We start from the raw sequence: 25,522 nt of genomic DNA, 5'->3' as shown, positions 1-25,522 counted from the left end.
ATGTTTCCTGTTCCCTGTAAATCCCTAGTAAGTTCTGTGTCTGTTTTTGGTTTTGTATTTTCCAGTTATGTTTTTCCAGTTATGTTTTTCCAGTTATGTTTTTCCCCCCTCGTGGGTTTTGTTTTGTATTCGTTTTCCCGTTTGTAAATAAACCATCATATCTCTGCACTTGAGTCCTCGCACCTTTTTGCAATCATCCCTACCGTGACAGAACGAACCGACCAATTGAGGACTCAGCAGAAGAACTCACTATCCAGCAGCATGTCCGGCAGTGTTTCTTCCCCAGTCACCGAGCGGGAGAGAGGACAGTCGTTTTTGGGAACCCGGTTGGTCATATTTCGCGGGACCCGTGGAGGCTGCAGGGGAGGAGGTGGTCGAGAGGAGTCCCGACACCACTCTCCACTCTGGCCCCCATTCGCCACTGGTTCCGTCCAGCACAGAGCCTGTTCCGGTGGTTCCGAAATGGAGGAGAAGGAAGAACCCCTCTGTGGCCATTCCGGTGGTCCCAGTGCCGGTGGTCCCAGTTCCGGTGGTCCCAGTTCCGGTGGTCCCAGTTCCGGTGATCCCGAGTCTTGTGGTCCCAGTTCCGGTGGTCCCAGTCTCGGAGGTCCCCGTGCAGTCTGAGATAGACAGAGCAGCTGAAACTCTGTTGGATTACTTCTAAAGACTACATCAGATCCTGGAGAGTGCCAAGACTGTCCACGGCACGTCTGCCGAGCCTGTGTCTCCGGACAAGATGACCACCGCTGAGCCGGTGTCCCCGGACAGGATGGCCGACGCTAAGCCTGTGTCCCCAGACAAGATGGCCACCGCCGAGCCTGTATCTCCGGACAAGATGGCCGACGCCGAGTCTGTTCACGTCACGTCTGCCGAGCCTGTGTCTTTGGAAAAGATGGCCGCCACAGAGACTGTTCACGTCACGTCTGCCAAGCCTGTGTCTTCAGACAAGATGGCCGACGCCGAGCCTGTTCACGTCATGCCTGCCGAGCCTGTGTCTTTGGACAAGATGGCTGCCGCCGAGCCTGTTCACGTCACGCCTGCCGAGCCTGTGTCTTCGGACAAGATGGCCGCCACAGAGACTGTTCACGTCACGGCTGCCGAGCCTGTGTCTTCAGACAAGATGACCGACGCCGAGCCTGTTCACGTCACGTCTGCCGAGCCTGTGTCTTCGGACAAGATGACCGACGCCGAGACTGTTCACGTCACGGCTGCCGAGCCTGTGTCTTCGGACAAGATGGCCGCCACAGAGACGGTTCACGTCGCGTCTGCCGAGCCTGTGTCTTCGGACAGGATGGCCGCCACCGCGCCGGTGGTGTCTGTTCCTGTTTCTGAGCCGGTGGTGTCTGTTCCTGTTTCTGAGCCGGTGGCGTCTGTTCCTGTTTCTGAGCCGGTGGTGTCTGTTCCTGAGCCTGAGCCGGTGGCGTCTGTTCCTGTTCTGAGCCGGTGGCGTCTGTTCCTAAGCCGGAGGTGTCTGTTCCTGAGCCGGTGGTGTCTGTTCCAGTTCCTGAACCGGTGGTGTTATTTCCAGTTCCTGAGCCGGAGGTGTCTGTTCCACTTCCTGAGCCGGTGGTGTCTGTTCCTGTTTCTGAGCCGGTGGCGTCTGTTCCTGAGCCTGAGCCGGTGGCGTCTGTTCCTGTTTCTGAGCCGGTGGCGTCTGTTCCTAAGCCGGTGGTGTCTGTTCCAGTTCCTGAGCCGGTGGTGTCTGTTCCAGTTCCTGAGCCGGTGGTGTCTGTTCCAGTTCCTGAGCCGGTGGTGTCTGTTCCAGTTCCTGAGCCGGTGGTGTCTGTTCCAGTTCCTGAGCCGGTGGTGTCTGTTCCAGTTCCTGAGCCGGTGGTGTCTGTTCCAGTTCCTGAGCCGGTGGTGTCTGTTCCAGTTCCTGAGCCGGTGGTGTCTGTTCCAGTTCCTGAGCCGGTGGTGTCTGTTCCAGTTCCTGAGCCGGTGGTGTCTGTTCCAGTTCCTGAGCCGGTGGTGTCTGTTCCAGTTCCTGAGCCGGTGGTGTCTGTTCCAGTTCCTGAGCTGGTGTCGTCTCCGCCGTGGCCGCCCGAGGGGTCGTATCCGCCCGAGGGGTCGTCTCCGCCCTGGCCGCCCGAGGGGTCGTCTCCGCCCTGGCCGCCCGATGGACTGTCTGCTCCGCCCTGGCCGCCCGATGGACTGTCTGCTCCGCCCTGGCCGCCTGATGGACTGTCTCTGCCCTGGTCTGTCCCTCCCGTCCCGCCCTGGTCTGTCCCTCCCGTCCCGCCCTGGTCTGTCCCTCCCGTCCCGCCCTGGTCTGTCCCTCCCGCCCCGCCCTGGTCTGTCCCTCCCGTCCCGCCCTGGTCTGTCCCTCCCGTCCCGCCCTGGTCTGTCCCTCCCGTCCCGCCCTGGTCTGTCCCTCCCGTCCCGCCCTGGTCTGTCCCTCCCGCCCCGCCCTCGCCCCGCCCTGGTCTGTCCCTCCCGCCCCGCCCTGGTCTGTCCCTCCCGCCCCGCCCTGGTCTGTCCCTCCCGCCCCGCCCTGGTCTGTCCCTCCCGTCCCACCCTGGTCTGATGGAGCGTCTGGTAGCCGCTCCGTAGGGAGGGGGTAATGTCACATGCCTGTCCTGTCTTGTGCTGCACATGGGTGTTTTGTTATTTTGGGCCATGTGCTCATGTCATTGTCTGGTCCCTCCCCCTTGTTATCTGATTATTGTTTGAGTTCTCCCACCTGTTCCCCCTTGATTAGTTTCCCTTTATTAGTCCCCTCTGGTTTGCAGTCTGTGTCGGTTCGTTGTCTGATGTTTCCTGTTCCCTGTAAATCCCTAGTAAGTTCTGCGTCTGTTTTTGGTTTTGTATTTTCCAGTTATGTTTTTCCCCCTCGTGGGTTTTGTTTTGTATTCGTTTTCCTGTTTGTAAATAAACCATCATATCTCTGCACTTGAGTCCTCGCACCTTTTTGCAATCATCCCTACCGTGACAGATTCAACATTACAACAAAGGGATTTTGCAATTTCTCTGTAAATAACACTGAAATCAGGTAACATGTAAGTGGTGCAACAGTGAATATAGTTAGGACACCTAAAATACCAAACCATCATAATTAGAAAAAAATCAGTAAACATCTTGCCAGAAGCCAGATCCCTGTGGTTTGTAGAATACAATGACTTTTAAGGTTTTGGAATCACATCAATCAGAAACTTATCTCTTCAGACGGATGAAAAAACTAAGACTGTGATCAGTCAAAAATGCCCATAATGCCACTCTTGACCAGTCATTTCTGGAGGGCAGGATGTCAGTAATGTCCTAATGCAGCAGCGCTCTAACCTGTGAGATGTTGAAGAATGATTTGAGATTGCTGATCACTGCTGTAATGTCAGACTCATTCAGATTGACCTGCGAGTTCACACCACCTACAGAGATTCCTCCATACCTGCATGCATACACAAACACACCAAATTATGCTTGTTTGATCATATTTCATTCTGCACATGCTGTGAAATGAGTGTGCGCCATTACCGTATTTTGCCTGATTTCTGGTAGTTCTTGAGCAGGAAGTCGGTCATGTTTCGGGCCGTGACGTTCTGAAGGGTGTCTGTGGTGTTCTGAGTTCTCTACAAAAAACACACCAAATAAAACAATTATGAACGCACATACACTGTAAAATGTCTTGTCAGGTAACATAAAATGTGGATCATCTGTCGACATCAGGGTTATTATATTAAACTAAAACATGTAAAAAAACTTCAAGTTATGCATGTAACCATGATTCCATAAGAGGGGAACGAGACCCTACATCCCAGCTGACGCTTTGGGGAACACCTTTAGCGTGACTGGGTCTGAAGCACTGGGTCTCTTGCATTACCTCGTGACGTGTGCCGGAAGCTATAAAGGGAAGCCGGCAACACAACAGCATCAGCTTTTAATAGGCTGAAGCAAGCAGATCCAGCCCGTTCTCATCCTAGGGCGTCATATATTGACGCTTTTGACATTTCGTCTACATCGAACGCACATGGCACCCTTTAACGTCAATATGAGACGCAGATAGAAATGGGCCAGAAGGCGCCTCCTAGCGGTCTAACCCTAACCCTACACCAGACCTAAACCTACCCATAACCGAACAAAGCTCTGTGCGTCTCATATTGACGCTAAAGGGTGCCATGTGCGTTCGATGTAAACGAAATGTCAAAAGCGTCAGAATATGACGCCCAAGGATGAGAATGCGTTGGCAGATCCCAGGTATGCAGGAATTATGGCAAGGGGACGCAGCATCTCGTTCTCCTTTCAGGGAACCATGGTTAAATGCATAACCTGAGACGTTCCCTTTCGAGGGTACTCGCGCCGCATCCCAGCTGGCGCTTTGGAGAACGAAATGCCCACTTCGCCATGCTGAGAAATGCCTGTCCTGGTGTGAAGTTGTCCCGGCACAACTCAGGACGAAAGAACTAGGTCCCCCGGGGTGACCGGAAGGTCCAGGCTATAAAATGTAGGCTTATAAAGGCTTATAAATGTTTTCAATTGTTTTTCTACTTTTTTAGTTTTAGTTTAACTAGTAATATAGTAAAAATACAGCTGTATGGATGCTGTGTGGACCATTTGTAGTACTTTTTGTCATTTTAGAGCTTGACAGTCCTAATTAATTTGTTATTTTCTCCAAAATGTCCACTTCCATGTTCATTTCATGTGTGGCTTTGGGATGAATAGTCTGAGTAAATACAGATAGAATTCTCATTTTAGATGAACTATCCCTTTAAATGCAACAACTGCACAATTTCATTCCGAACAGTGTATGAGATTGATACATGTACACACACACAGATTCTTCCAGAATGACAAATCAAAACAATAAAACCACCCACATGCTGTGTTTCTTTGATTCACTATCAGTGTGACGCTAATGACGCTGACTCAGATCCACAGAAACTGGCCTAAATGAAAGAGCCCTGACACACACAGACACAGGCACAGGGTTACACTGTTGAAGCCTTGTGATATTGAACATCTATTATATGCTGATTCACAGAGAGGGAACAGAATGATTCTAATATTGCTTTTTCCTTGAAATCAAAACTGTGGTTTTGTGGCTTTTAGTACATGTTTATCAAATCAAAAATTGTCCCCTTTTCCATGAACAAAAATAGTTGCAATAGAAGATGTTGAATGTGCATATTTTATGTTTATTGCAAAATATGCTTTTATATACAAATATTTAAGTAGTTTGAGAGTGTAGAGAGACTATATTACATCATTCACATTGCTTCATGGTAGTGGAGCATTGGAGCTAAATAATTATTCTGGCAGGATTTGCTTATTGTAATTCTCTGATTGGTGGAGATTGATTTGCAGAATCGTGGGTAATGTAGTTTTCATCAGGAATTTGTTGAAATAAACTGAAATAATGCATACTAATAGCTTTAACAAAATCATATACTATCAATTAATAACCTTGGGGCTAGTGGGGTAGTGCTGTCTTTAAAGTTTTTTAAAGGTAGTTAAAGTTAAAAATCAATTCCTCTATGGGGGAAATGAAAGGGATGTTTGAGCTCTATTATCAGACTAGCATCAAGTAGTATAGTAACATAAAAGCTACTGAATATTTCAAATAAAAGGACAATACATTTGATATGTCCTGCATCACATCTCAATAGGAAATAGAGTGTCAACAAAGGGACAAAAATTACCATCATATCATTTAATGGAGTCTTTGTTCTCACCAATTTGCGCTATTTCTCAGCCCTTGCAAATGACTGCAGCCTGCTAGATATCACATCAAATCTTCATCATCTGTCATTTACTACTGCTCTCCTCTCCGCAAAATTAAACTGGAGCTTTGCCAACAAATCTCCCAGCCAAATATCAGACAGAAGCTGGACTACCATAGCAATGTGGATGTTAATAAATGCAAATACATCCATGATATTGTCAGAAATGAACAAATTACATGTACATTATCCACAGTATGTAAAATAATAATACAAAGTGGAGGGTTTGTTTATTTAGCTTACTGCACATTATCCTGCTTATTACATGGCATAGTGCTGTATGTACGTATGACAAAAAAATACTAGCTAATTCTTCTAAGCACATGCATCTTTTTTGCTGTGAAATCTTTACTGAATTTTAAGAATAACTTGGTAACACTTTACAATACGGGTGCACTAATAAGCATTAATTCATGCTTAACTAATGCACAGATAATCATGTGTTAATGTATGACTCATGAAGAACTAAACCATCAATTAATGATTACTGCATCAGCAACTAATAAAGATTCTAAATGATAAATTCTTTGTCATTTGGGGAGGTGCCAGCAGCACTTAAAACTGCTGCGGTTACTCCCGTTTTAAAAAAGCAAATTTCTGATGTGAAAAATCTGTCAAATTATCTCAAATCTCTCATTTCTGTCTAAAATCTTGGAGGGTGTGGTTGCAGCCCAATTAAACAAACACTTAATTGAAAATAAACTATTTGAGCCTCATCAATCAGGATTTCGAAAATTACACAGCACTGAGACTGCGTTGGTGAAAGTCGCTAATGACTTACTAATTGCCTCCGACTCCGGCTCCACGTCCATTCTCATTCTCTTGGATCTCAGTTCAGCCTTCGACACTATTGACCATGCCCTACTACTCAATCGCCTCGAACATGTATTTGGCTTGTCTGAGACTGTTCTTGACTGGTTCAAGTTCAAATTTCACTGACCGCAGTCAATTTGTTTTTATGGGTGGTTATAGGTCCAAAGTTGGTTCTGTTCATACGGGTGTTCCACAAGGGTCAGTCTTGGGTCCCCTACTCTTTAGTATGCACATCTATCCTCTTGGTCAATTACTACAATCTCTCAACCTTAACTATCACTTTTATGCGGATGATACACAGATTTATATACATACTAGACCGGGTCAGCAAGTGAACGTTGGGCATCTTTCTAACTGTATTGCTGAGATAAAGATTTGGATGTCCAATAATTTTCTGTCTCTAAACGACTCAAAAACAGAAGTTATGCTCCTTGGATCTCCACATCAACTGCGAAAGGTTGGGTCTCCTACTCTGTCTGTTGATGGCGTTGCACTGGAGTTTAAGACTAAATTAAGAAATCTGGGTGTCATATTTGACACCACACTGTCATTTGAGCTTTTTGTCCAGAATACAGTTAAGACATCATTTTATCACCTCAGAAATATAGCCCGGCTTCGTCCTATGTTGTCCTTTTCGGTAGCTGAGAAGTTGATAAACTCTTTTGTCTTTTCGCGCATTGACTACTGCAATGGTCTTCTAGCTGGGGTATCTAAGTCATCATTGGATAAATTGCAATATCTTCAAAATTCAGCTGCTAGAGTACTGTCTGGGGTCAGGGCCAGGGACCATATAACCCCGGTCTTGGAGTCCCTGCACTGGCTACCTGTTAGGTACCGTATTGATTTTAAAATCCTTATGCCGGCCTATAAATCTCTGCACAATCTGGCACCTCAGTATTTGACTGACTTATTAATCCCTTACACACTACGTCGCAATCTGCACTCATCTCAGAGTGGTCTTTTGGTTGTTCCGAAGACACGGCTTCATACGTGGGATGACTGAGCATTTTCTGTCTATGCTCCTAAGCTCTGGAATTCTCTCCCGGCCGACATCAGGGAAGCAAATACATTAGTGACTTTTAAATCTCTTCTTAAAACATTTTATTTTAGGATTGCTTTTACATGATCTTAATTTTATGTGTTTATTTTTATTTTTTTGTATTTACATTGTGTTATTCCTTTGCTGTTTTGCTTGTCTGTAAAGCGCTTTGAGAAAGCTACTTTTAAAGGCGCTATACAAAATAAATATATTATTATTATTCTTATTATTATTAATAGATTAAGTAATATATGAATTGTTATTAATTAAATGTGTCATAATGTATTAATTCCTTAATAACTTATTTTATTAACTAAAAGTGTAAATGAATGCATTAATTACCACAGTTGGTCAAAGCAATGTACTTCAACTTCCAGTTGTCTGCTTTAATTAATCATTAACTAATGATTTGCAAAGGTATCATTATGTTATGACTTTACTTGTTGAGGCACATGAGTATTAACTAATTGTTAAGTAATATGCCAGTTTGGTTTTGACATCCACACTAAGCCATGGATTTATTCATTTCCAACCATGTACAACCAAGATTTCACTGAGTCTGATGAACCTTGTTGCTCATGGCACAGGACTCAGCTTAATGTCAGGTTAAGCTTGAGGTCGTGGAACACTGAGAACATGCGGTCGAGCGCTGCTATTTCATAACACTGTGTCTGGACAAAGAAAACAGAACGTCCATTATAGTCAGTGATACTACACTGGATGAGGCGCGACGCTACGCGACAAAACCCTGACAGTAAACCGATGCCACACTCTATTTCTGACGTACTCCGAGCTCTTGTGCTAGTTCTGTTACGAAGGACAAATGGACTTGCGATGGTCTGTCATGTCCAGTGTAGACAGCTGGTCTCGTCCAGTTTAAACAACGTGTAACAGCGGTCAGGAGTTCAAATTCTGGTGTGCTGACATTTGTGTGCAGCCCAACTTACCCATCCTTCAAACACATTCTTTGACATTACATTCACTGCATGTGCAAACTGTCAAAACCCATAAATGGCATGTTACTTAACAATTAGTTAATAGTCATGTGCCTCAACAAGTAAAGACATAACATAATGATACATTTGCAAATCATTAGTTAATGATTAATTAAAGCAGACAACTGGAAGTTGAAGTACATTGCTTTGACCAACTGTGGTAATTAATTCATTAATTTACACTTTTAGTTAATAAAATAAGTTATTAAGAAATGAATACATTATGACACATTTAATTAATAACAATTCATATATTAATCTATTAATCATTTAGAATCTTTATTAGTTGCTGATGCAGTAATCATTAACTAATGGTTTAGTTCTTCATGAGTCATACATTAACACATCATTATCTGTGCATTAGTTAAGCATGAATTAATGCAGATTAGTATTGTAAAGTGTTACCAATAACTTTTATATTGTTAGTAATATTTCAAGATGAACACTTACTAGACTGAATCCACTTAGGGTTACTTTATTATCCATTACTTAAACCATATTACTTCTATTTCACTGGTTTGGCAAATCTCCACTTGTTTTCTATGGGACGATGTGTAAAGCTGTGATAACTGAAACCAGTCTATATTCAAATTATTCAGGGGTTCGCTTTTGTGTTGGATCACAAATGCAGTTGTGTATACGAGTCAAGTTATATGGGTAAAAAAAGCCTTTTTTGTGGGTTTCATACAAAAAATCAAGTTAACTACACCAATGACCTGTCATTGCCATGGAAACCAGTGTTTCATTAAGAAACCAATGCAACGCGTCAGCCTCCTCTCTTTCACTTATCAAGGACACAAATATAAAGAGATTAAACTGAAGAATGGGCCTTTCCTGACTGTGTCTGAAATCTGATCATAGAAACTGCTTGTGCTCGTGTCCTGTTAGAAACTGCTTGTGCTACAGATGACATTTCCAAGACCAGATGGTAAATAATAATCAATCAAAATGCTTTAATGGGGTCCGTTTGCAGTGAAATACAGTTTACAACAACATTGTGTTTGAAAAGGTCAGTGGGCTAATTTCATGCCATTTAGCATTTTACTGTAGTGTAGGTTCAGACGAACAAACAGACGTAATTAATGGGCACAATCTGGACATTAACTACTGAAAGAAAAAGATTTTAGTAAAAAACAAAAATGCTTAAATTTTTGTTCCACACAAAGCTATGGCTCCCAAAAACTTGCAATATAGTGCACATCGACTAATTTTTGGGGAATTTCATGGGAGCTTCCATGAAGTAACAGATTGTCCTTGAGTAGTATCTTAAAGTGCCCCTATTATTCTATTTTATAGATTCCCAATTTTGTGTTAGAGGTCTCCTACAATAGGTTTACATGCATCCAAGATAAAAAAAATAAAATAAAAATAAAAACACTTACATGTTCACATAATATACATTGCAGTTCAATCAAGGTTCGATCAGGGACTTGGTCTTTCTAAACCCCTCCTTTACAAGAGCTGACTCTGCTCTGATTGGTCAGATGGCCCAGTCCATTGTGATTAGTCTAGCGTGTGTCGGAAACCAAACTGCAATTTCCATATCTAAATTTCATCTCCAGATCTTCCTCAGCCCTTGAAACAGCGATACAAACAGTAAAGATGGCATCGGTTTTACCGTATCAATTCAAAGCTGAGTCCTCATTCTATGGAATCCTTTGGTCTTGCTTTGACAGCGCAGAAAGCAGTTGTCTCGACATGTCGACATCACAAAACAAACTCTCCAGTCATCAGCCACAACTTCAATGTTTAAGGGCAGGTCAAAGTAATGTTGTTCGTGGGCAGCCAGTGAAGACTATAGGCTGGCACTATGCAACTTTGTTACAAACATACAGTACGTAGGTTCGTGGAAGAAGAACTTTAAGCAACTATTAGGGTACCATCTAAAAGTTAATTATTGAAAGAAAAAGATTTTCACAAAACTTAAATGTCTGTTCCACGCAAAGCAATAGTATGGCTTCAGAAGACTTGCAATATAGTGTACAAGTCACATGGACTATTTTTTGGGAATCTAATGGGAGCTTCCATGAAGTGCCAATGAAGTGTCATTTGAATTGTCTTTTCCTCACTCAAAGCATCATATGACTCAAGAAGACAAACTGTATAAATATTTGAATGATGTAACATTTCTCCTTTTAAATTCCTCAAAAAGCACCATATGATCGTGGAACTACAAAAGTTAATAGTTCACACTTTTACTTTTAAAACCAGTGTTGTGAAAAATGTAGTGAAGGAACTGTATGATTACTATCAGCAACCAAGAATGAAACCTAAAAAGCATGTCTAAAAAATTAGATTTTGGGGTAAAGTTTGGAATGCATTCAGTCCAGGCCCTATGAAACTTGCAGACGCAGTTTAATGAATATGTATCACTGTGATGAATTGTTGATACAACAACAACATCTATTTATAATGAATAAATACATTTATGTTGTTGTTGATAGAGCAGCATTCATCTGGATCTCTACATATGTTTCTGTTTTCGTTCAGATCATATGAAAAGAACCTATGAAAGCCTGGCATGATTTATTTATTTTTTGTCGTCTTGTCTATTTTTTCATAAAAGTCTATTTGTTTATAATTTTCCCTGCTTTATCAAAACAGAACATCATATTGCTTTGACCAAATTTATATATATATATAGGTCTCTAAATTGAGAACATGATCAAAACTTTGCTTAACAACCTGTTGCACACAATCTACTACATCATCTGATTGATAGTTTATGACAGAGGTCGGGAACCCATGGCTCTTCTTTTGCAAAAATCTTTGACTGTGGTTCGCCAGGTCTCTCACCCTTTACCAACTAATGATCGATACAATTTAGACACATCACTAGAGATCAGCTTTCTGCAGAAAAAAACAGCCAATTAAAAATACTTTTATTGTACAGCATACCGAATTTTATGAGAAGTTTACATTAATAATATATTTCAAGTTATACTGGCCAAAGTGCGTGTTCAGTGCTGTTCGCAAGTGTCACAACAGCAATCAACGGCAAACCACTTACGTTTCTAAGGTAACCTAGAGCTCCTGCACTCAGATTCAAGCAGATATATAGCTTGCATGTGGTAACGGCAAAAAGTTTTTTAGAACAGCAGCAAAAATGTAAAAGTATATAAAAAAGCGACTAGACTGAAACTGGTGCAACTACCTAAATACAAATAACAAAAAAAAAAAAAAAAAAAAAAAAAAAAAAATCAACTGCATTTTCTACTAAACATAAAATGTAAATTATAAGAACATAATTTGTTTATTTTTTCCACACCTATTTAAAATATTTAACGACAAAAGTTGTTTGTTTTCATACTGTTTTTTCATTGATCTTCGAAACACTTTGATTACATGAAATGAAAACAATAAGCATATATATATATATATAGGAGCTCTAAATAATAAGCATGTTTTATATATATATATATATATATATATATATATATATATATATATATATATATATATATATATATATATACACATAATAAGCATTAAAAAAATGAAAGTTTAGAAACATAGTAGATAAATAAATAACATAGAAATAGTTCAGAAATATTTTTTTTCCACACCTAACCTTCAGGGTATTCTTGTATGTGTGTGTGTGTGTGTGTGTGTGTGTGTGTGTGTGTTTGCTGCTGGTCTAATTAAGCAGTATTTAATGCACAGTATCTGAAACCCTGATGCAGTATATAAGATTCATCCAGCCTCCATTATCTGAACACATCCATGATTATGTTTCAAGACAAAAAATCTCCTGTGTGTATAGGACTTTTCTTATGAAGCTTAAAAATCAAGAGTTCAGTAAAATGTAAATGTTTGCAAACTGGGTCAGCTCAGTGTGTGTGTGTTTGTGTGTTTTCAGCAGTATACTCAGAGAAAACTTGTTTACCGAGAGAGAGAACCTCAGAAGCTTAAACTCAGTGTTGTGGAGGAGTGATTTGCATATCTGCTGATATGACACAGTCGCACAGAGAACTGTGTAGTCTGTGAGATGTTACAAACTAAATGTATACATATGATAATGAATGCATGTGTCATGAGATCACCAGGATGTTTAATGCTGTAAAACTGTTGGAAATGATCATGTACTTTTGGGTCATTATCTTCTGTTTGGAGTGGTTGGACAACCATTTTTCTATGACAATCCACACATAATAAAGGTACAAGTAACACCATATAATACGGTTGTATATGTCAATATTAGAAAAAAATGCACTTCCATTTGATTGGTTAGAATGATAATGAAAATAAAAATAAAATATCTAAAAAATTCAAATTCAAAACAACATTAGACCCCATTCCAGTAAATGTTTATCTTGAAATATTACTAACAATATAATGTTATTCTTACATAGACAACAGAAGGCATGTAGTAGATTGCGTGCAACTGTTTTTTTGTTTTTTATTTTCAGCAAAGTTTTGATCATGTTGATAATTTTGAGGTCTTGTACACATAATGTATACACATTGCATTACCACAGTGCAAAAAAATTGCAGTTGACCATGTAAAATGACAACTTTAAAATCAAGCAGAAACCTTTGGCATAAAGCTGCATCGAATATAAGCAAGCCATGATTGGCAATACAATCTGAATATGGCCAATACTCTGCCTTTCACGTCACCTAATTAAAGTGCCCCTGTTATGCTTTTTGGAATATCACCTTTCATGTAGTGTGTAATATAGCTGTTTGATAATGTAAAATGTCTGCAAAGTGCATGACAGTGGAGATATTGTCTCCCAAAAAAGAAAGAAGTGATTCTGAACTGCATAAAACGAGTCGTCAGTTATTTCAGTCTTTCTTCCTGCACAAACCTACGTAGGTTTGTAACAAATCTGCATAGTGCCAGCCTATGATCTTCATTGGCCGCTCGCAAACAACATACTCTGACCCTCAAACACTGTAGTTGTAGCTGAGACATCGTGCTGTGGTTCATTTTGCCAACATGCCGAGAAGACTTTGTTTTTTTTTGAGCTGCCAAAGCAAGTCTAATTTGATGTGCATCATTTTTGTTCATATCAACTATGTATCAAGTGCTGAGGAAGAGCTGAAATTCAGATATGGTAATTGGCATTTGGTTTCCGACACACACTTTAAGCGGTCGACCAATCACAACAGACTGTGCCATCTGACCAATCAGAGCAGAGGAGTCTCTTGTAAAGGAGGGGCTTGCATTTACATTTACATTTAAACAGTTAGCAGCTGGCCCGGATCTACCATACGGGCAATCTGGGCACGTGCTCAGGGGCCCTTGCGCAGAGAGGCGGTGAATGAAAATACCTTATATTTATAAAGGTATATCTTAAGAACCCCTTGCTCAGTATTCCCCAAACTCTAATCGATAGTGCTGGCTGAGGCCTTTCGAATGAGCCCACCCACGATGTCCAACTCGCCCGGGTCCCCAAGTTATAGCCGTTCAAATTCGGGGGTCCCAACGAACAGCGATCTGGTAGGGGGCGTCCCCGAGGCCCACCACTCTCGCGTTCGAGCAAGGGTCCCCGTGGGACCTCCTCACCCGAATTTGAGCTCTCTAGGCCTTCGCATTGCCGAGATACGAGTGATTTTCTTCTGAGATTGTGACGTCATCGGCGGCCCGCTGGCGGCCGCCATTTTTAAGCGCGCCCGGTGGTTTTCCGCTAATATCTCTGTGAAAACACCACCAAAAAATCGGAAATTCTGGTGCCTCCTTTGGAGGGTGTGGTTGTCAGGTAGGGAAGGGGGGCCCATGAGCTTCAGTGCCCAGGGGCCCCTGGGGGTACTAATCCAGCCTTGTTTAGCAGACACCTTTATCCAAAGTTTTAGAGACCGAATCCTTGATCCAATCGTTTCAGACACTGTGAGAAAAAAGCTGATACTGCAGTGTATATGATGAGAAAATTAAAGTGCTTTTTGATCTTGGATGCATGTTAAATTATTGTAAAAGTTGCAAAACAAATTCAAAATCTTTAAATCCAGGCCGATACGTTTAATAATGTGTGGCTGACCTGTGGTGGTGGTAAACCCCCGGCTCCGAGCGGGCAGTCTGGCAGCATGATGCTCCGTTGCGGTGTGCTGCACTGGCATTCAGGCGACGGGTTCTCTAAGCTCCAGTTACCCTTCTCAAATATCTCGCTGATGGATGGATCCACCGCAGGAGTGAACCAATCAGTGCCTCCCACAGGGTTACAGGGTAATTTACTGAAGGAGGAACAGAAAGCACATGGTCAGCTGCTACACCACACCACCCGTGTATCTAATAACCGTGTGTGTGTGTGTGTTGCTCACGGTATGGGGTTGGAGCTCATGCAGCGCGTTCCAAATCCTGGTGAACTGAGCAGAGCTTTCGTCACTCTCTCCACCTGATCTACACCAGGACCATCAAAACTACAAAATACAGACACAAGATTTGTTATCGACCAAGAAAAAATTAGTGTGTCGAATGTAGTCACTATAATTAGCTTTAAAAGTTTGTGGCCGGTAAGATTAGGTTTCTTATGTTCACCAAGGCTGCATTTTTTGATCAAAAATAGAGTAAAAACAGTACTATTGGGTCAATGTCATTACAATTTAAAATAACAGTTTTCTATTTGAATTTATTTGAAAATGTAATTTATTCCTGTGATCAAAGCTGAATATGCATAATTACTCTAGTTTTCAGTCACATGATTCTTCAGAAATCACTCTAATATGCTGATTTGCTGCTTAAGAAACATTTATTATTAACGTTAAAAACAGCATTTGCTGCTTTATATTTTTGTGGAAACAGTGATTTTTTTTTTCAAGACTCTGATGAATAGAAACTTTAGAAGAACTGCAGTACATTTATTTAAAATGGAAATTATTTGTAACATTATAAATGTCTTTAATGTCACTTGAGATTCAGCTGTTAACATGTGCGCACCTGTAGAAGGTATTCTGTGGAGCTCCATACATCCAGGGCTGAAGCTCCAGAGTGGGATATTCCACAAACGGAGGAACAATCAGAGAGAAGATGAGAGCCAGACACACAAAGAATGCCGGCATCACAACCTGATACACACACACACACACACACACACACACACACACACACACACACACACACACACACACACACACACACACATATATGCACTTAAAGGTGAAGTATACACGATTTTGTTAATACTTGAGTTTGGGTACTCGAGCTCGGACTCAAGTCCAGACTCAAGCCCAACATTTAACTGACTTGCACTTGTCACAAACTCTTGACTAGGACTCAAGCCTTTAGGAAATGTTTCCGAGTGTAACAGAGTCCAGCACTGTCTGTGAAATTCGCTCAGCACAGTTGACGGGAATGTCAACTGCACTGTGACAAAAATATATAATTTGCATGTGTTTTGAGTCTTGGCAGTTTAAACGCACAAGTGATTTGAAATTGTCTGAGCACAATAATATGCAAAAGAGAATTAAATTCGGTACTTGCATGCTGTCTGGGATGGCGCATACACCCAAAGTGTGCGCTCCTTTCTTGTCTAAAAATGAATAGTTCGCCCAAAAAAGAAAATTATCCCATACTTTACTCACCCTCAAGCCATGTATATGGCGTTCTTCTTTCATCCAAACACAATCATTATATGAAATAGTACCCTGGCTCTTCCCAGCTTTGTAATGGCATTGAATAGAGAAAAATATCCATATTTAAAACTTTATAAACTATAATCACTGGCTTCAGACAACAGCCGTAATCGCGTTCACGAGAGTACAGTAGTAGTATTTATTTGGACTCGGACTCATCTCAGACTCTGCCATTTTGGACTCTGACTCCGACTCTGACTCTGCCCCTTTTGGACTTAAATAAGGTAGTCTCTAACCCAACACTAGTTAAAATACATTATTTTAGCCCAGTTTATTGTTCATTGAAAACTATTAGTTATAGAAAACTATCACCAAAAAAACCCTCTCAAAACATCGAGAGTAGTCCGCTCAGATCTCTCAATCATTTTCCAGCTCAACCAATAGAGTGAGTTTGGGGCGTGGCTACTTTAGCAGGTAGAGCCATACTGGTGTTTAGTTGGTGTGAGACCATCGCTGAAGCGTTACATGAGAAAAGACATTCTATGGAAGCTTAAGCACGCAATTCTAAGAAAAAAGGTCAGAATTGCGAGATGTAAACTCACAATTGCAAGAAAAAAAAGTCAAAATTGTGAGATAAAAAGTCGCAATTACCTTTTTTTTTTTATTCAGTGGCGTAAACAAGCTTCCATAACATTCAACTTCGTGTAGACCTTTAAAGATTAACATGTCATGAACACGTCAAAGTGATTGGTACAATACAATATCATCATGCGCCTGTTTATAAAGACAAACGTACCAGTTTATAATGTCTACTTTGATGTGTCCAGTGTTAAAAACCTTGAGGCGTGTAAATTCAAAAACTGCGGCCAGTGCAGATACGCCGGATGGGTTTATTATAAGCGAGTTTGTGTTTGCAGACAAAGTGTTAGCCTACTCAATTGTTTTCATGACACATAGCAACACAGTTAAAGGAACTCCTAATATGTTGGACCTTTTATTTACCTGTTGAGACATGCCTTCACAACCCGTAAGAGCTGTGTATGTGATGTTTGAGTTGTGGGAGGCAAGCAAGGTGTGAAAGGCACGTTTCAAGGTTGTTTGAAAGTATACTTTTAATTTGAAAGTATACATTTTTAACTCCACTAGGTGCCACTAGTGCCGCAGAAAGCTGCAGGTTTGCGTGCGGAAGTGGCGCAAGTTTTTAGTGAATTGTCCCTCTCCCCGATCTCTCTTTGTCAGACAAGTGTCATGTGCTTGTGTTGGCTTAGTTAAATGTGTAAAAGGGTTCAATTAAACACTTTCAAAAACTGGCACTGTCACCCTTCATTCCCAGCATAATTAATTTCTCTCTATTCTTCCACTCTGCTATCTCTCCAAATGTTCTCCTTTCATTCCATTTCTCCGCTGACAGACGGAGCGTAACCAGTGCACACAAAATCTCAGCGAGAGAGAGAGAGAGAGAGACATGCTGCACAGGAGTCGACGACACGGCTTCACTCCAGCTGATTAATTACAATCCATGATTGTCCAATTAATTCAAACACCCAATTCAAACACTCTCTGTTTACACTGAGGAGAATGTAAATGTGCCGGAGACGGAGAACGCACAGGGAATAATGAAGGAGAAAACAATGGAACATCTTTCCCCAGAGAGAACCAGGGTGACGAGCATCAGCCAATACAGAAAAATGGAAAATGTGCACAATGATGGTAGTTACTTGACCAAGAGCTGAGAACATGGCCTGTATTTACATACTGTACAGCCTTCATAAAATCCTGTGGTAACAGATATAAATTTGTAGCTGAAATATTTTATTCAGTTTTTGTCTTAGTTATGGAAAGTATTTAGTTGTGTCCATTTAATGCATGAAATTAATTGCATACACCTCTTTACTCTCTAACCAAAAATGACAATCTCATGCTAAAGAACATATTCATGAGCGCAGAGACGTATTTTCAACTATATTTTTTGTATTTTGATATTCAATGCATTTGGTGCTAAACAATTTAGCTTGGATTCACGCTGCAGCTCAGAACTTCCTAAACCTATAAAACCAATTAAATTCACACACCCACAGAATGTAAAATATAGTGAGATTGACTTAAAGGAAGAAAAGGAGTGGAAGAGGGTATATACAGTGTATTTGTTTTGACATGTCTGAACAGAGCATTACCTGAGCGATGATTCCTCTCCTGCTTCGACGGGAATGGTGAAATCGTTTGATAAAAAGAGCTAAAAACTGCTGTTTGATCAGTGACCAACCCATGATGACGTAAGACCCTTTCCCATTCGCACACATGGGGCGCTGGATGTCTGTAACGTAAACAATAAATTCACATGGATTATTACAACTATTACAACTACTTCACTGTTACAATTGTGTCAAGTATTATAGCTACCTCAGTGATACACCTTCCTTATTGTAACAACTGCCTCACTGGTGCTTTACCTAATTGTTACAGCTGCCTCACTGTTTCAGTCACTTCACTATTACAGCCACCTCACCATTACAGTTACCTTACATCCACCTCACTGTTGCAGCCTTCTCACTATTACAGCCGCTTTACTGTTACAGCTACCCTAACTATTACAGCTGCCTCACAATAGGGGCTTTCGCACCGGAGGAACCTTTTCATAGTTCCTAGAACTTTAGGTGGAAGTACCTGGATTTTGGCGTGTTCGCACCGCAGGAACTAGAAACGAAATTAGTTATAGGAACTCCTTTTGGAGGAACTAATTTAGCTCCTAGTCAAGTCAAGTCAAGTCAAGTTTATTTATATAGCGCTTTTCACAACATAGGTTGTATCAAAGCAGCTTCACAGTATTAAATTAAAACAATACATCAATGTTTGTTTCTAGTGGAACGTCCACGTTTGGTAATGCTGATCAATAGTATCGTTGATTGATTAATTAAATTAAATATCCCCAAATATCCCCAACTGAGCAAACCAAAGGCAACAGTGGCAAAGAACCGAAAAACTCCATCAGGTGACCTAATGGAGAAAAAAAAACCTTGGGAGAACCCGGGCTCAGTCGGGGGCCAGTTCTCCTCTGGTGTTTATGAACTAGAGGTTGGATTTAACTGTAAGATTAAAAGTATTATATGAATGCCTGGCTGAAGAGATGCGTCTTTAATCTAGTTTTAAACTGGGAGAGCGAGTCTGAGCAACGAACAGTATCAGGAAGACTATTCCAGAGTTTTGGAGCTAAATGTGAAAATGCTCTCCCTCCTTTGGTGGACCTAGATATCCTAGGTATGACCAAAAGCCTCGAATTTAGTGATCTTAAAGAGCGCGATGGATTATAGGGCGATAGAAGATCGGTTAAATAGACTGGAGCTAAGCCGTTTAGGGCTTTATAAGTCAGTAGCAATACCTTGTAATTAATACGGAACTTTATAGGTAACCAATGTAGTGATGATAAAATTGGTGTTATATGATCATATTTTCTTGATCTAGTTAGAACTCTGGCGGCGACATTTTGGACTAACTGTAGCTTATTTATTGAGGATGCAGGACAACCGGCTAATAAAGCATTACAGTAATCTAGTCTCGAAGTCATGAACACATGAACTAACTTTTCTGCATCAGAAACTGATAGCATGTTACGTAGCTTAGCAATGTTTCTAAGGTGGAAAAAGGCTGTTCTTGTAACATATGAAATAGGATTTTCAAAAGACAGGTTGCAGTCTAATATAACACCCAGGTCTTTTACTGTAGAGGATGAAGTAACAGGACATCCTACTATGTTAAAGTTGTATTGTGAGAGGTTTTGTGGGTGGTTTTTTGAACCGATGATTAGTACCTCTGTCTTGTCTGGATTTAATAAAAGAAAATTGTGTGTCATCCAATCTTTTATATCTTTAACACACTCTGTCAATTTGGATAATTTAGCGTTTTCATCTGGCCGTGATGAAATATAGATTTGAGTGTCATCAGCATAACAATGGAAACTATGTTATGTTATGTTACTAATTCCATGTTTCCTTATAATATTTCCAAGTGGCAGCATATATATTGAAAATAACAGAGGGCCTAACACATCTTCCCTGCGGCACTCCATAGTTTACTGGAGTTATGATCGATTTTTCTCCATTTAAATAAACAAAATGGTAGCGGTCAGATAAATACGATCTAAACCAGCTTAATGCTTGTCCTTGAACACCAGTATAATTTTGTAGTCGATCTAAGAGAATTGCATGATCTATAGTATCGAACGCAGCACTAAGATCAAGTAAAACTAATATTGAGATACAGCCTTGGTCAGAAGCTACAAGTAAATCATTTGTGATTTTAACAAGCGCAGTTTCAGTGCTATGGTGCGGCCTGAATCCAGACTGAAACTTTTCATAGGTGTCATTTTCTTGCAAGAAAGAGCCCAGTTGAGCGGACACAACTTTTTCTAGTATTTTAGACATAGAAGGTAGATTTGAAATGGGTCTATAATTTGCTAGGTTATGTGGATCTAATTGTGGTTCCCTTTCAGTCGCTCACGTTCGACGTAATTGGGATCACTTCAGGGAGCCCTATCAACTTCGAGTGTCTACAGAACGAGCCAATGAACGTTGGCGTGCGTGAATCGCGTCACGCGCCCCGCCCCGCCGCGCGGGTATAAACAGGAAGCGGGCGCACGCACACATTGTCTTTCACTTCGGAGCCGAGCTTTCGTGAGACTTCTGTCTACAAAGAGATTCAGCCCTTGAAGACTTCAAAGAGATCTACTCTCTGCCTACAGTGTTGGTGTGACGGCGCGATCAGCGGTGGCCGCGAGCATTGCAGCTCACAAACTGCTGTTTTCACAGCACTATTGTTCTGTGTTTGTGTGTGTGTGTGTGTCGGTTCGGTGGGCGTTTCCTTGTGTGTTTATTCACACCGCGGCTACCCCTGGGTGCCTCAGCACTGAGAGAGTATTTTTTCAACCTTTTTTATTTTTACTAAAAGAGCAACACAAGCGTGACCCTGCGTCTTTTTCAAGATGTCATTCCGCTTGTGCGTTTCTGGATGCCGTCGTTCCCTGGCGCCAGCAGATGGCCACAGCAGTTGCCTCTCGTGTTTGGGCATTCAACACGCTGAGGCAGCTTTTGTGGATAGTTCATGTTCCCATTGCGGGAATATGACTGTCGCAGCGCTTAGATCGAGACTCGCTTACCTCAAGGGAGGTGCAGTCCCCTCGCCTATGCCCCGATCTAGTGTCTATTCTGCCCCGCAGAATAGACCTACTTCGGTGCATGACCAGGGTGATCTGAGGATTACCGTGAGGGCTTCCCCGTCGAGTCATCCTCCGCGGGCCCCTCACGCCTCACAAGCGCTGTCGCCATTGGGGCTCCTTAGTGAACGTCTTGGTCCTTCTCCGGAACGGCCAACCGTTTCCTTTGGGGCTCCGGCTGATGACCAGATGTCGATCGCAGCATCGGAGGGGGAGCTGTCCTCTGGAAATGACGACTCGGCTGCGTTGCCCCCCTCGGGGTGTGTAGCGTTGTCCGAGCCGGATCCAGAATGGACTGCTATGCTTTCCCGGGCCGCCGAGAAGGTCGGGCTTGCGTGGAATCCTCCACCACGTCCCGAACCTTCTCGGTTGGACGATTGGTTTCTCGGGGCGGGCCGTGCTGGTTCTCAGTGCGCCGCCCCGGTACCTTTCTTTCCGGAAGTGCATGAGGAGCTTTCTAGGACGTGGAAGGCACCGTATAGTGCCCGAAGCCGTTCTAGTGGCTCCTCACCCCTCGCCACCCTCGACGGCGGGGCAGCTAAGGGGTATGTGGATATCCCCCCGGTGGAGCGGGCCGTCGCGATGCAGCTGTGTCCGGCGTCCGCTTCCTCTTGGCGGGGTAATCCACGCCTCCCGTCCAAGGCCTGTAAGTTTTCGTCCGGTCTAACGGCGAGGGCTTACAAGGCCTGTGGACAGGCTGCTTCCGCCCTCCATGCCATGGCGCTCTTGCAGGTCCACCAGGCCCAGGCGCTCATGGACATGAACGAGGGTGGTTCTGACCCAGAGCTCCTCCGGGAGCTCCGTGTGGCAACCGACCTCGCCCTCCGGGCGACGAAGGAAACCGCACGTTCTGTCGGTCAGGCGATGTCCACCTTGGTGGTCCAGGAGCGCCACCTTTGGCTCAACCTGGCGGATATGAGGGACACCGATAAATATCGGTTCCTGGATGCCCCTCTTTCCCAGGTTGGGTTGTTCGGCGACGCGGTCGAGAGCTTTGCCCAACAGTTCTCGGCCGCACAGAAGCAGACGGAGGCCATCCGGCACATCCTGCCCCGGCGGACCGCTGCTGCTCCCACCCGTCCGCCGGCCGCAGACCCTCCGTCTACTCGTCGCCGAGGTCGGCCTTCTGCGGCGTCCTCCGCTCCCGCTAAGCCCCAGCAGCAGCAGCAACCATCCAGGCCTCAGCGCGGAGCAAGCCGTAGGAAGCCGACCCCGCCCGTCCAGGCCGCTGCCAAACCAGGAGGCAAGCGACGGTGCAAACGACCCTGAGACGGGCGGCCCGGAGGTGGATCAAGTTGCTCTTCAGGAGATGGCGAAGGCGCCACTCCTTCCCCCGGTGGAGGGCCGGGCGGAGAATCTTTTGTTTCCTTTTCTTTTTGTTCCGCCACTGACCCACGGGTCAGTGGTACCCACATTTTCAAAAAAAGAGCAATTTCTGAAACCTCTGGGCCCCAAGAGGGCGCGCTTGGCAGTCGACGACGCCGCCATGCCTTGTCACTCCCGAGCCCCTCTTTCATCGCCAGTGAGCAGCAGTGGCTGTGTTCCGGACGTGCTCTCGCCTCCTCACACTCACTCTGCCCTTCGACGGAAGCAGGTATGTGCTGCACCACACACTCAGACCCCACTTCGGGCCGCTGTGCCGTCCGAGTCGGGTCCCTGCATTCCGCCGCGCTGCCCCACCCCGGGTACGTCTGTGGTGCCGTTAGTCCCGCTTGCTCGGTCTCTGGGAGCCTGGTTAATGCTTCCCAGCCCGTCTCGCTGGCTCATCCGTACCATCAGACTCGGCTATGCGATTCAGTTCGCCCGGCGCCCCCCTGCTTTCAAGGGCATCCTGTTCACCCGTGTTCTGGCGGACAATGCCCCTGTGCTCAGGGCAGAGATCGCAGTCCTACTGGCGAAGGACGCGATCGAGCCGGTCCCTCCAGCCGATATGAAGACCGGCTTCTACAGCCCGTACTTCATTGTACCCAAGAAAGGTGGTGGGTTACGACCAATCTTGGACCTGCGCGTCCTGAACCGGTCCCTTCACAGGCTACCGTTCAAGATGCTTACGCAGAAACGCATTTTCAAATGCATCCGTCCCCAAGATTGGTTTGCAGCGATCGACCTGAAGGACGCGTACTTTCATGTCTCGATTCTCCCTCGACACAGACCGTTTCTCCGCTTTGCGTTCGAGGGACGGGCATATCAGTACAAGGTCTTACCCTTCGGGCTGGCCCTGTCGCCCCGCGTCTTCACGAAAGTCGCGGAGGCGGCCATTGCTCCCATGTGCGAGCGGGGTGTTCGCATCCTCAACTACCTCGACGACTGGCTTATTCTGGCCCAGTCGAGAGAGCAGTTGTGCGAACACAGGGACATGGTGCTCAGTCACCTCAGCCACCTAGGGCTTCGGGTCAACTGGGAAAAGAGCAAACTCACCCCCGGGCAGAGGATCTCTTTTCTTGGTATGGAGTTGGACTCGATCAACATGACAGCGCGCCTCACCGAGGCCCGTGTCCAGTCAGTGTTGAACTGCGTGAGCACGCTCAGACGCAGAACAGCGGCACCACTGAAACTGTTTCAGAGGCTCCTGGGGCATATGGCATCTGCAGCCGCGGTTACGCCGCTCGGATTGCTTCATATGAGGCCGCTCCAACACTGGCTCCACGATCGAGTCCCGAGATGGGCGTGGCAGAGCGGCTCGTGCCGGGTCCAAGTGACTCCGCACTGTCGCCAAACTCTCAGCTTGTGGTCGGACCCTTCCTTCCTGCGGGCAGGTGTTCCCCTGGAACAAGTGTCCAGGCACTCTGTGGTCTCCACGGATGCCTCTACCACCGGCTGGGGGGCCACGTACAACGGGCATGCAGCTTCAGGTCTGTGGACGGGGCCTCAACTGCATTGGCACATCAACTGCCTCGAGTTGTTAGCAGTACGTCTTGCACTGAGCCGTTTCAAAACGCTGCTACTAGGCAAGCACGTACTGGTCCGTACGGACAGCACTGCGACCGTTGCGTACATCAACCGCCAAGGTGGTCTACGTTCCCGCCGCATGTCACAACTCGCCCGCCATCTCCTCCTCTGGAGTCAGAAGCATCTGAGGTCGCTTCGTGCCATTTACATTCCGGGCCTGCTCAACCGTGCAGCCGACGAGCTCTCACGGCAGCAGGTGCTACCGGGAGAATGGCGACTCCATCCCCAGGTGGTCCAGCTGATTTTCAGGCGCTTCGGGACCGCTCAGGTAGATCTGTTTGCCGCCCCGGACACGTCTCATTGCCAGTTGTTCTATTCTCTGACCGAGGGGACCCTCGGCACGGATGCTCTGGCACACAGCTGGCCCCGGGGCCTTCGCAAGTATGCGTTTCCCCCAGTGAGCCTTCTTGCACAGACCTTGTGCAAAGTCAGGGAGGACGAGGAGCAGGTCTTGTTAGTTGCGCCGTATTGGCCCAACCGGACCTGGTTCCCGGAACTAGTGCTCCTCGCGACAGCCCCTCCCTGGCCCATTCCTCTGAGAGAAGACCTGCTCTCTCAGAGACGGGGCACCTTATGGCACCCGCGTCCAGACCTCTGGAAACTCCATGTCTGGTCCCTGGACGGGACGCGGAGGTTCTAGGTGACCTACCCCCTGCGGTAGTTGACACCATCACTTCCGCTAGAGCCCCCTCTACGAGGCGCCTCTATGCGTTGAAGTGGAACCTGTTCGTTGACTGGTGCTCCTCTCACGAGGAGAACCCCCGATCTTGCTCGATCAGAGCCGTGCTTTCCTTCCTGCAAGAAGGGCTGGAGCGTAGGCTGTCTCCCTCCACCCTTAAAGTGTATGTTGCCGCTATTGCCGCACATCACGATGCTGTTGATGGTAAGTCTTTGGGAAAGCATGACCTGATCGTCAGGTTCCTGAGGGGAGCGAGGAGACTGAATCCTCCTCGCCCACTCTCTATACCCTCTTGGGACTTGTCTCTGGTCCTTTCGGCACTTCAGAGACCACCCTTTGAGCCTCTGCAATCAGCTGAGTTAAAAATTCTGTCCTGTAAGACAGTACTCCTGGTTGCATTGGCCTCTATCAAGAGGGTAGGGGACCTGCATGCATTTTCGGTCGACGAATCGTGCCTAGAATTCGGCCCGGATAACTCTCACGTCATCCTGAGACCCCGGCCCGGATACGTGCCCAAGGTTCCTACCACTCCCTTCCGGGACCAGGTAGTGAACCTGCAAGCGCTGCCTTCGGAGGAGGCAGACCCAGCCCTGGCTTTTCTCTGTCCCGTTCGCGCTC

General features: G+C 44.6%; 1 protein-coding gene across 1 annotated transcript in view; it reads right to left on the bottom strand.

Annotated features, from left to right (window-relative positions):
• Nucleotides 1-25,522, bottom strand: part of LOC308685804 (phospholipid-transporting ATPase ABCA1) — a gene marked incomplete at its 5' end in the record, with an annotated part of 250,800 nt that overhangs the window by 74,065 nt on the left and 151,213 nt on the right. The window contains 6 exons of the mRNA XM_081357814.1: nucleotides 3,277-3,382; nucleotides 3,469-3,563; nucleotides 14,540-14,732; nucleotides 14,820-14,918; nucleotides 15,436-15,563; nucleotides 18,245-18,384. Of these exons, the coding sequence (XP_081213940.1) occupies nucleotides 3,277-3,382; nucleotides 3,469-3,563; nucleotides 14,540-14,732; nucleotides 14,820-14,918; nucleotides 15,436-15,563; nucleotides 18,245-18,384 (761 nt within the window). The remainder of the gene's footprint in view (nucleotides 1-3,276; nucleotides 3,383-3,468; nucleotides 3,564-14,539; nucleotides 14,733-14,819; nucleotides 14,919-15,435; nucleotides 15,564-18,244; nucleotides 18,385-25,522) is intronic.

This window comes from Scardinius erythrophthalmus (assembly GCF_964197995.2).
Source record: "Scardinius erythrophthalmus genome assembly, chromosome: 2".
Lineage (NCBI taxonomy): Eukaryota > Metazoa > Chordata > Actinopteri > Cypriniformes > Leuciscidae > Scardinius > Scardinius erythrophthalmus.
The sequence above is the reverse complement of the archived record's forward strand: the minus strand, read 5'-3'. Positions and strand labels throughout refer to the sequence as shown.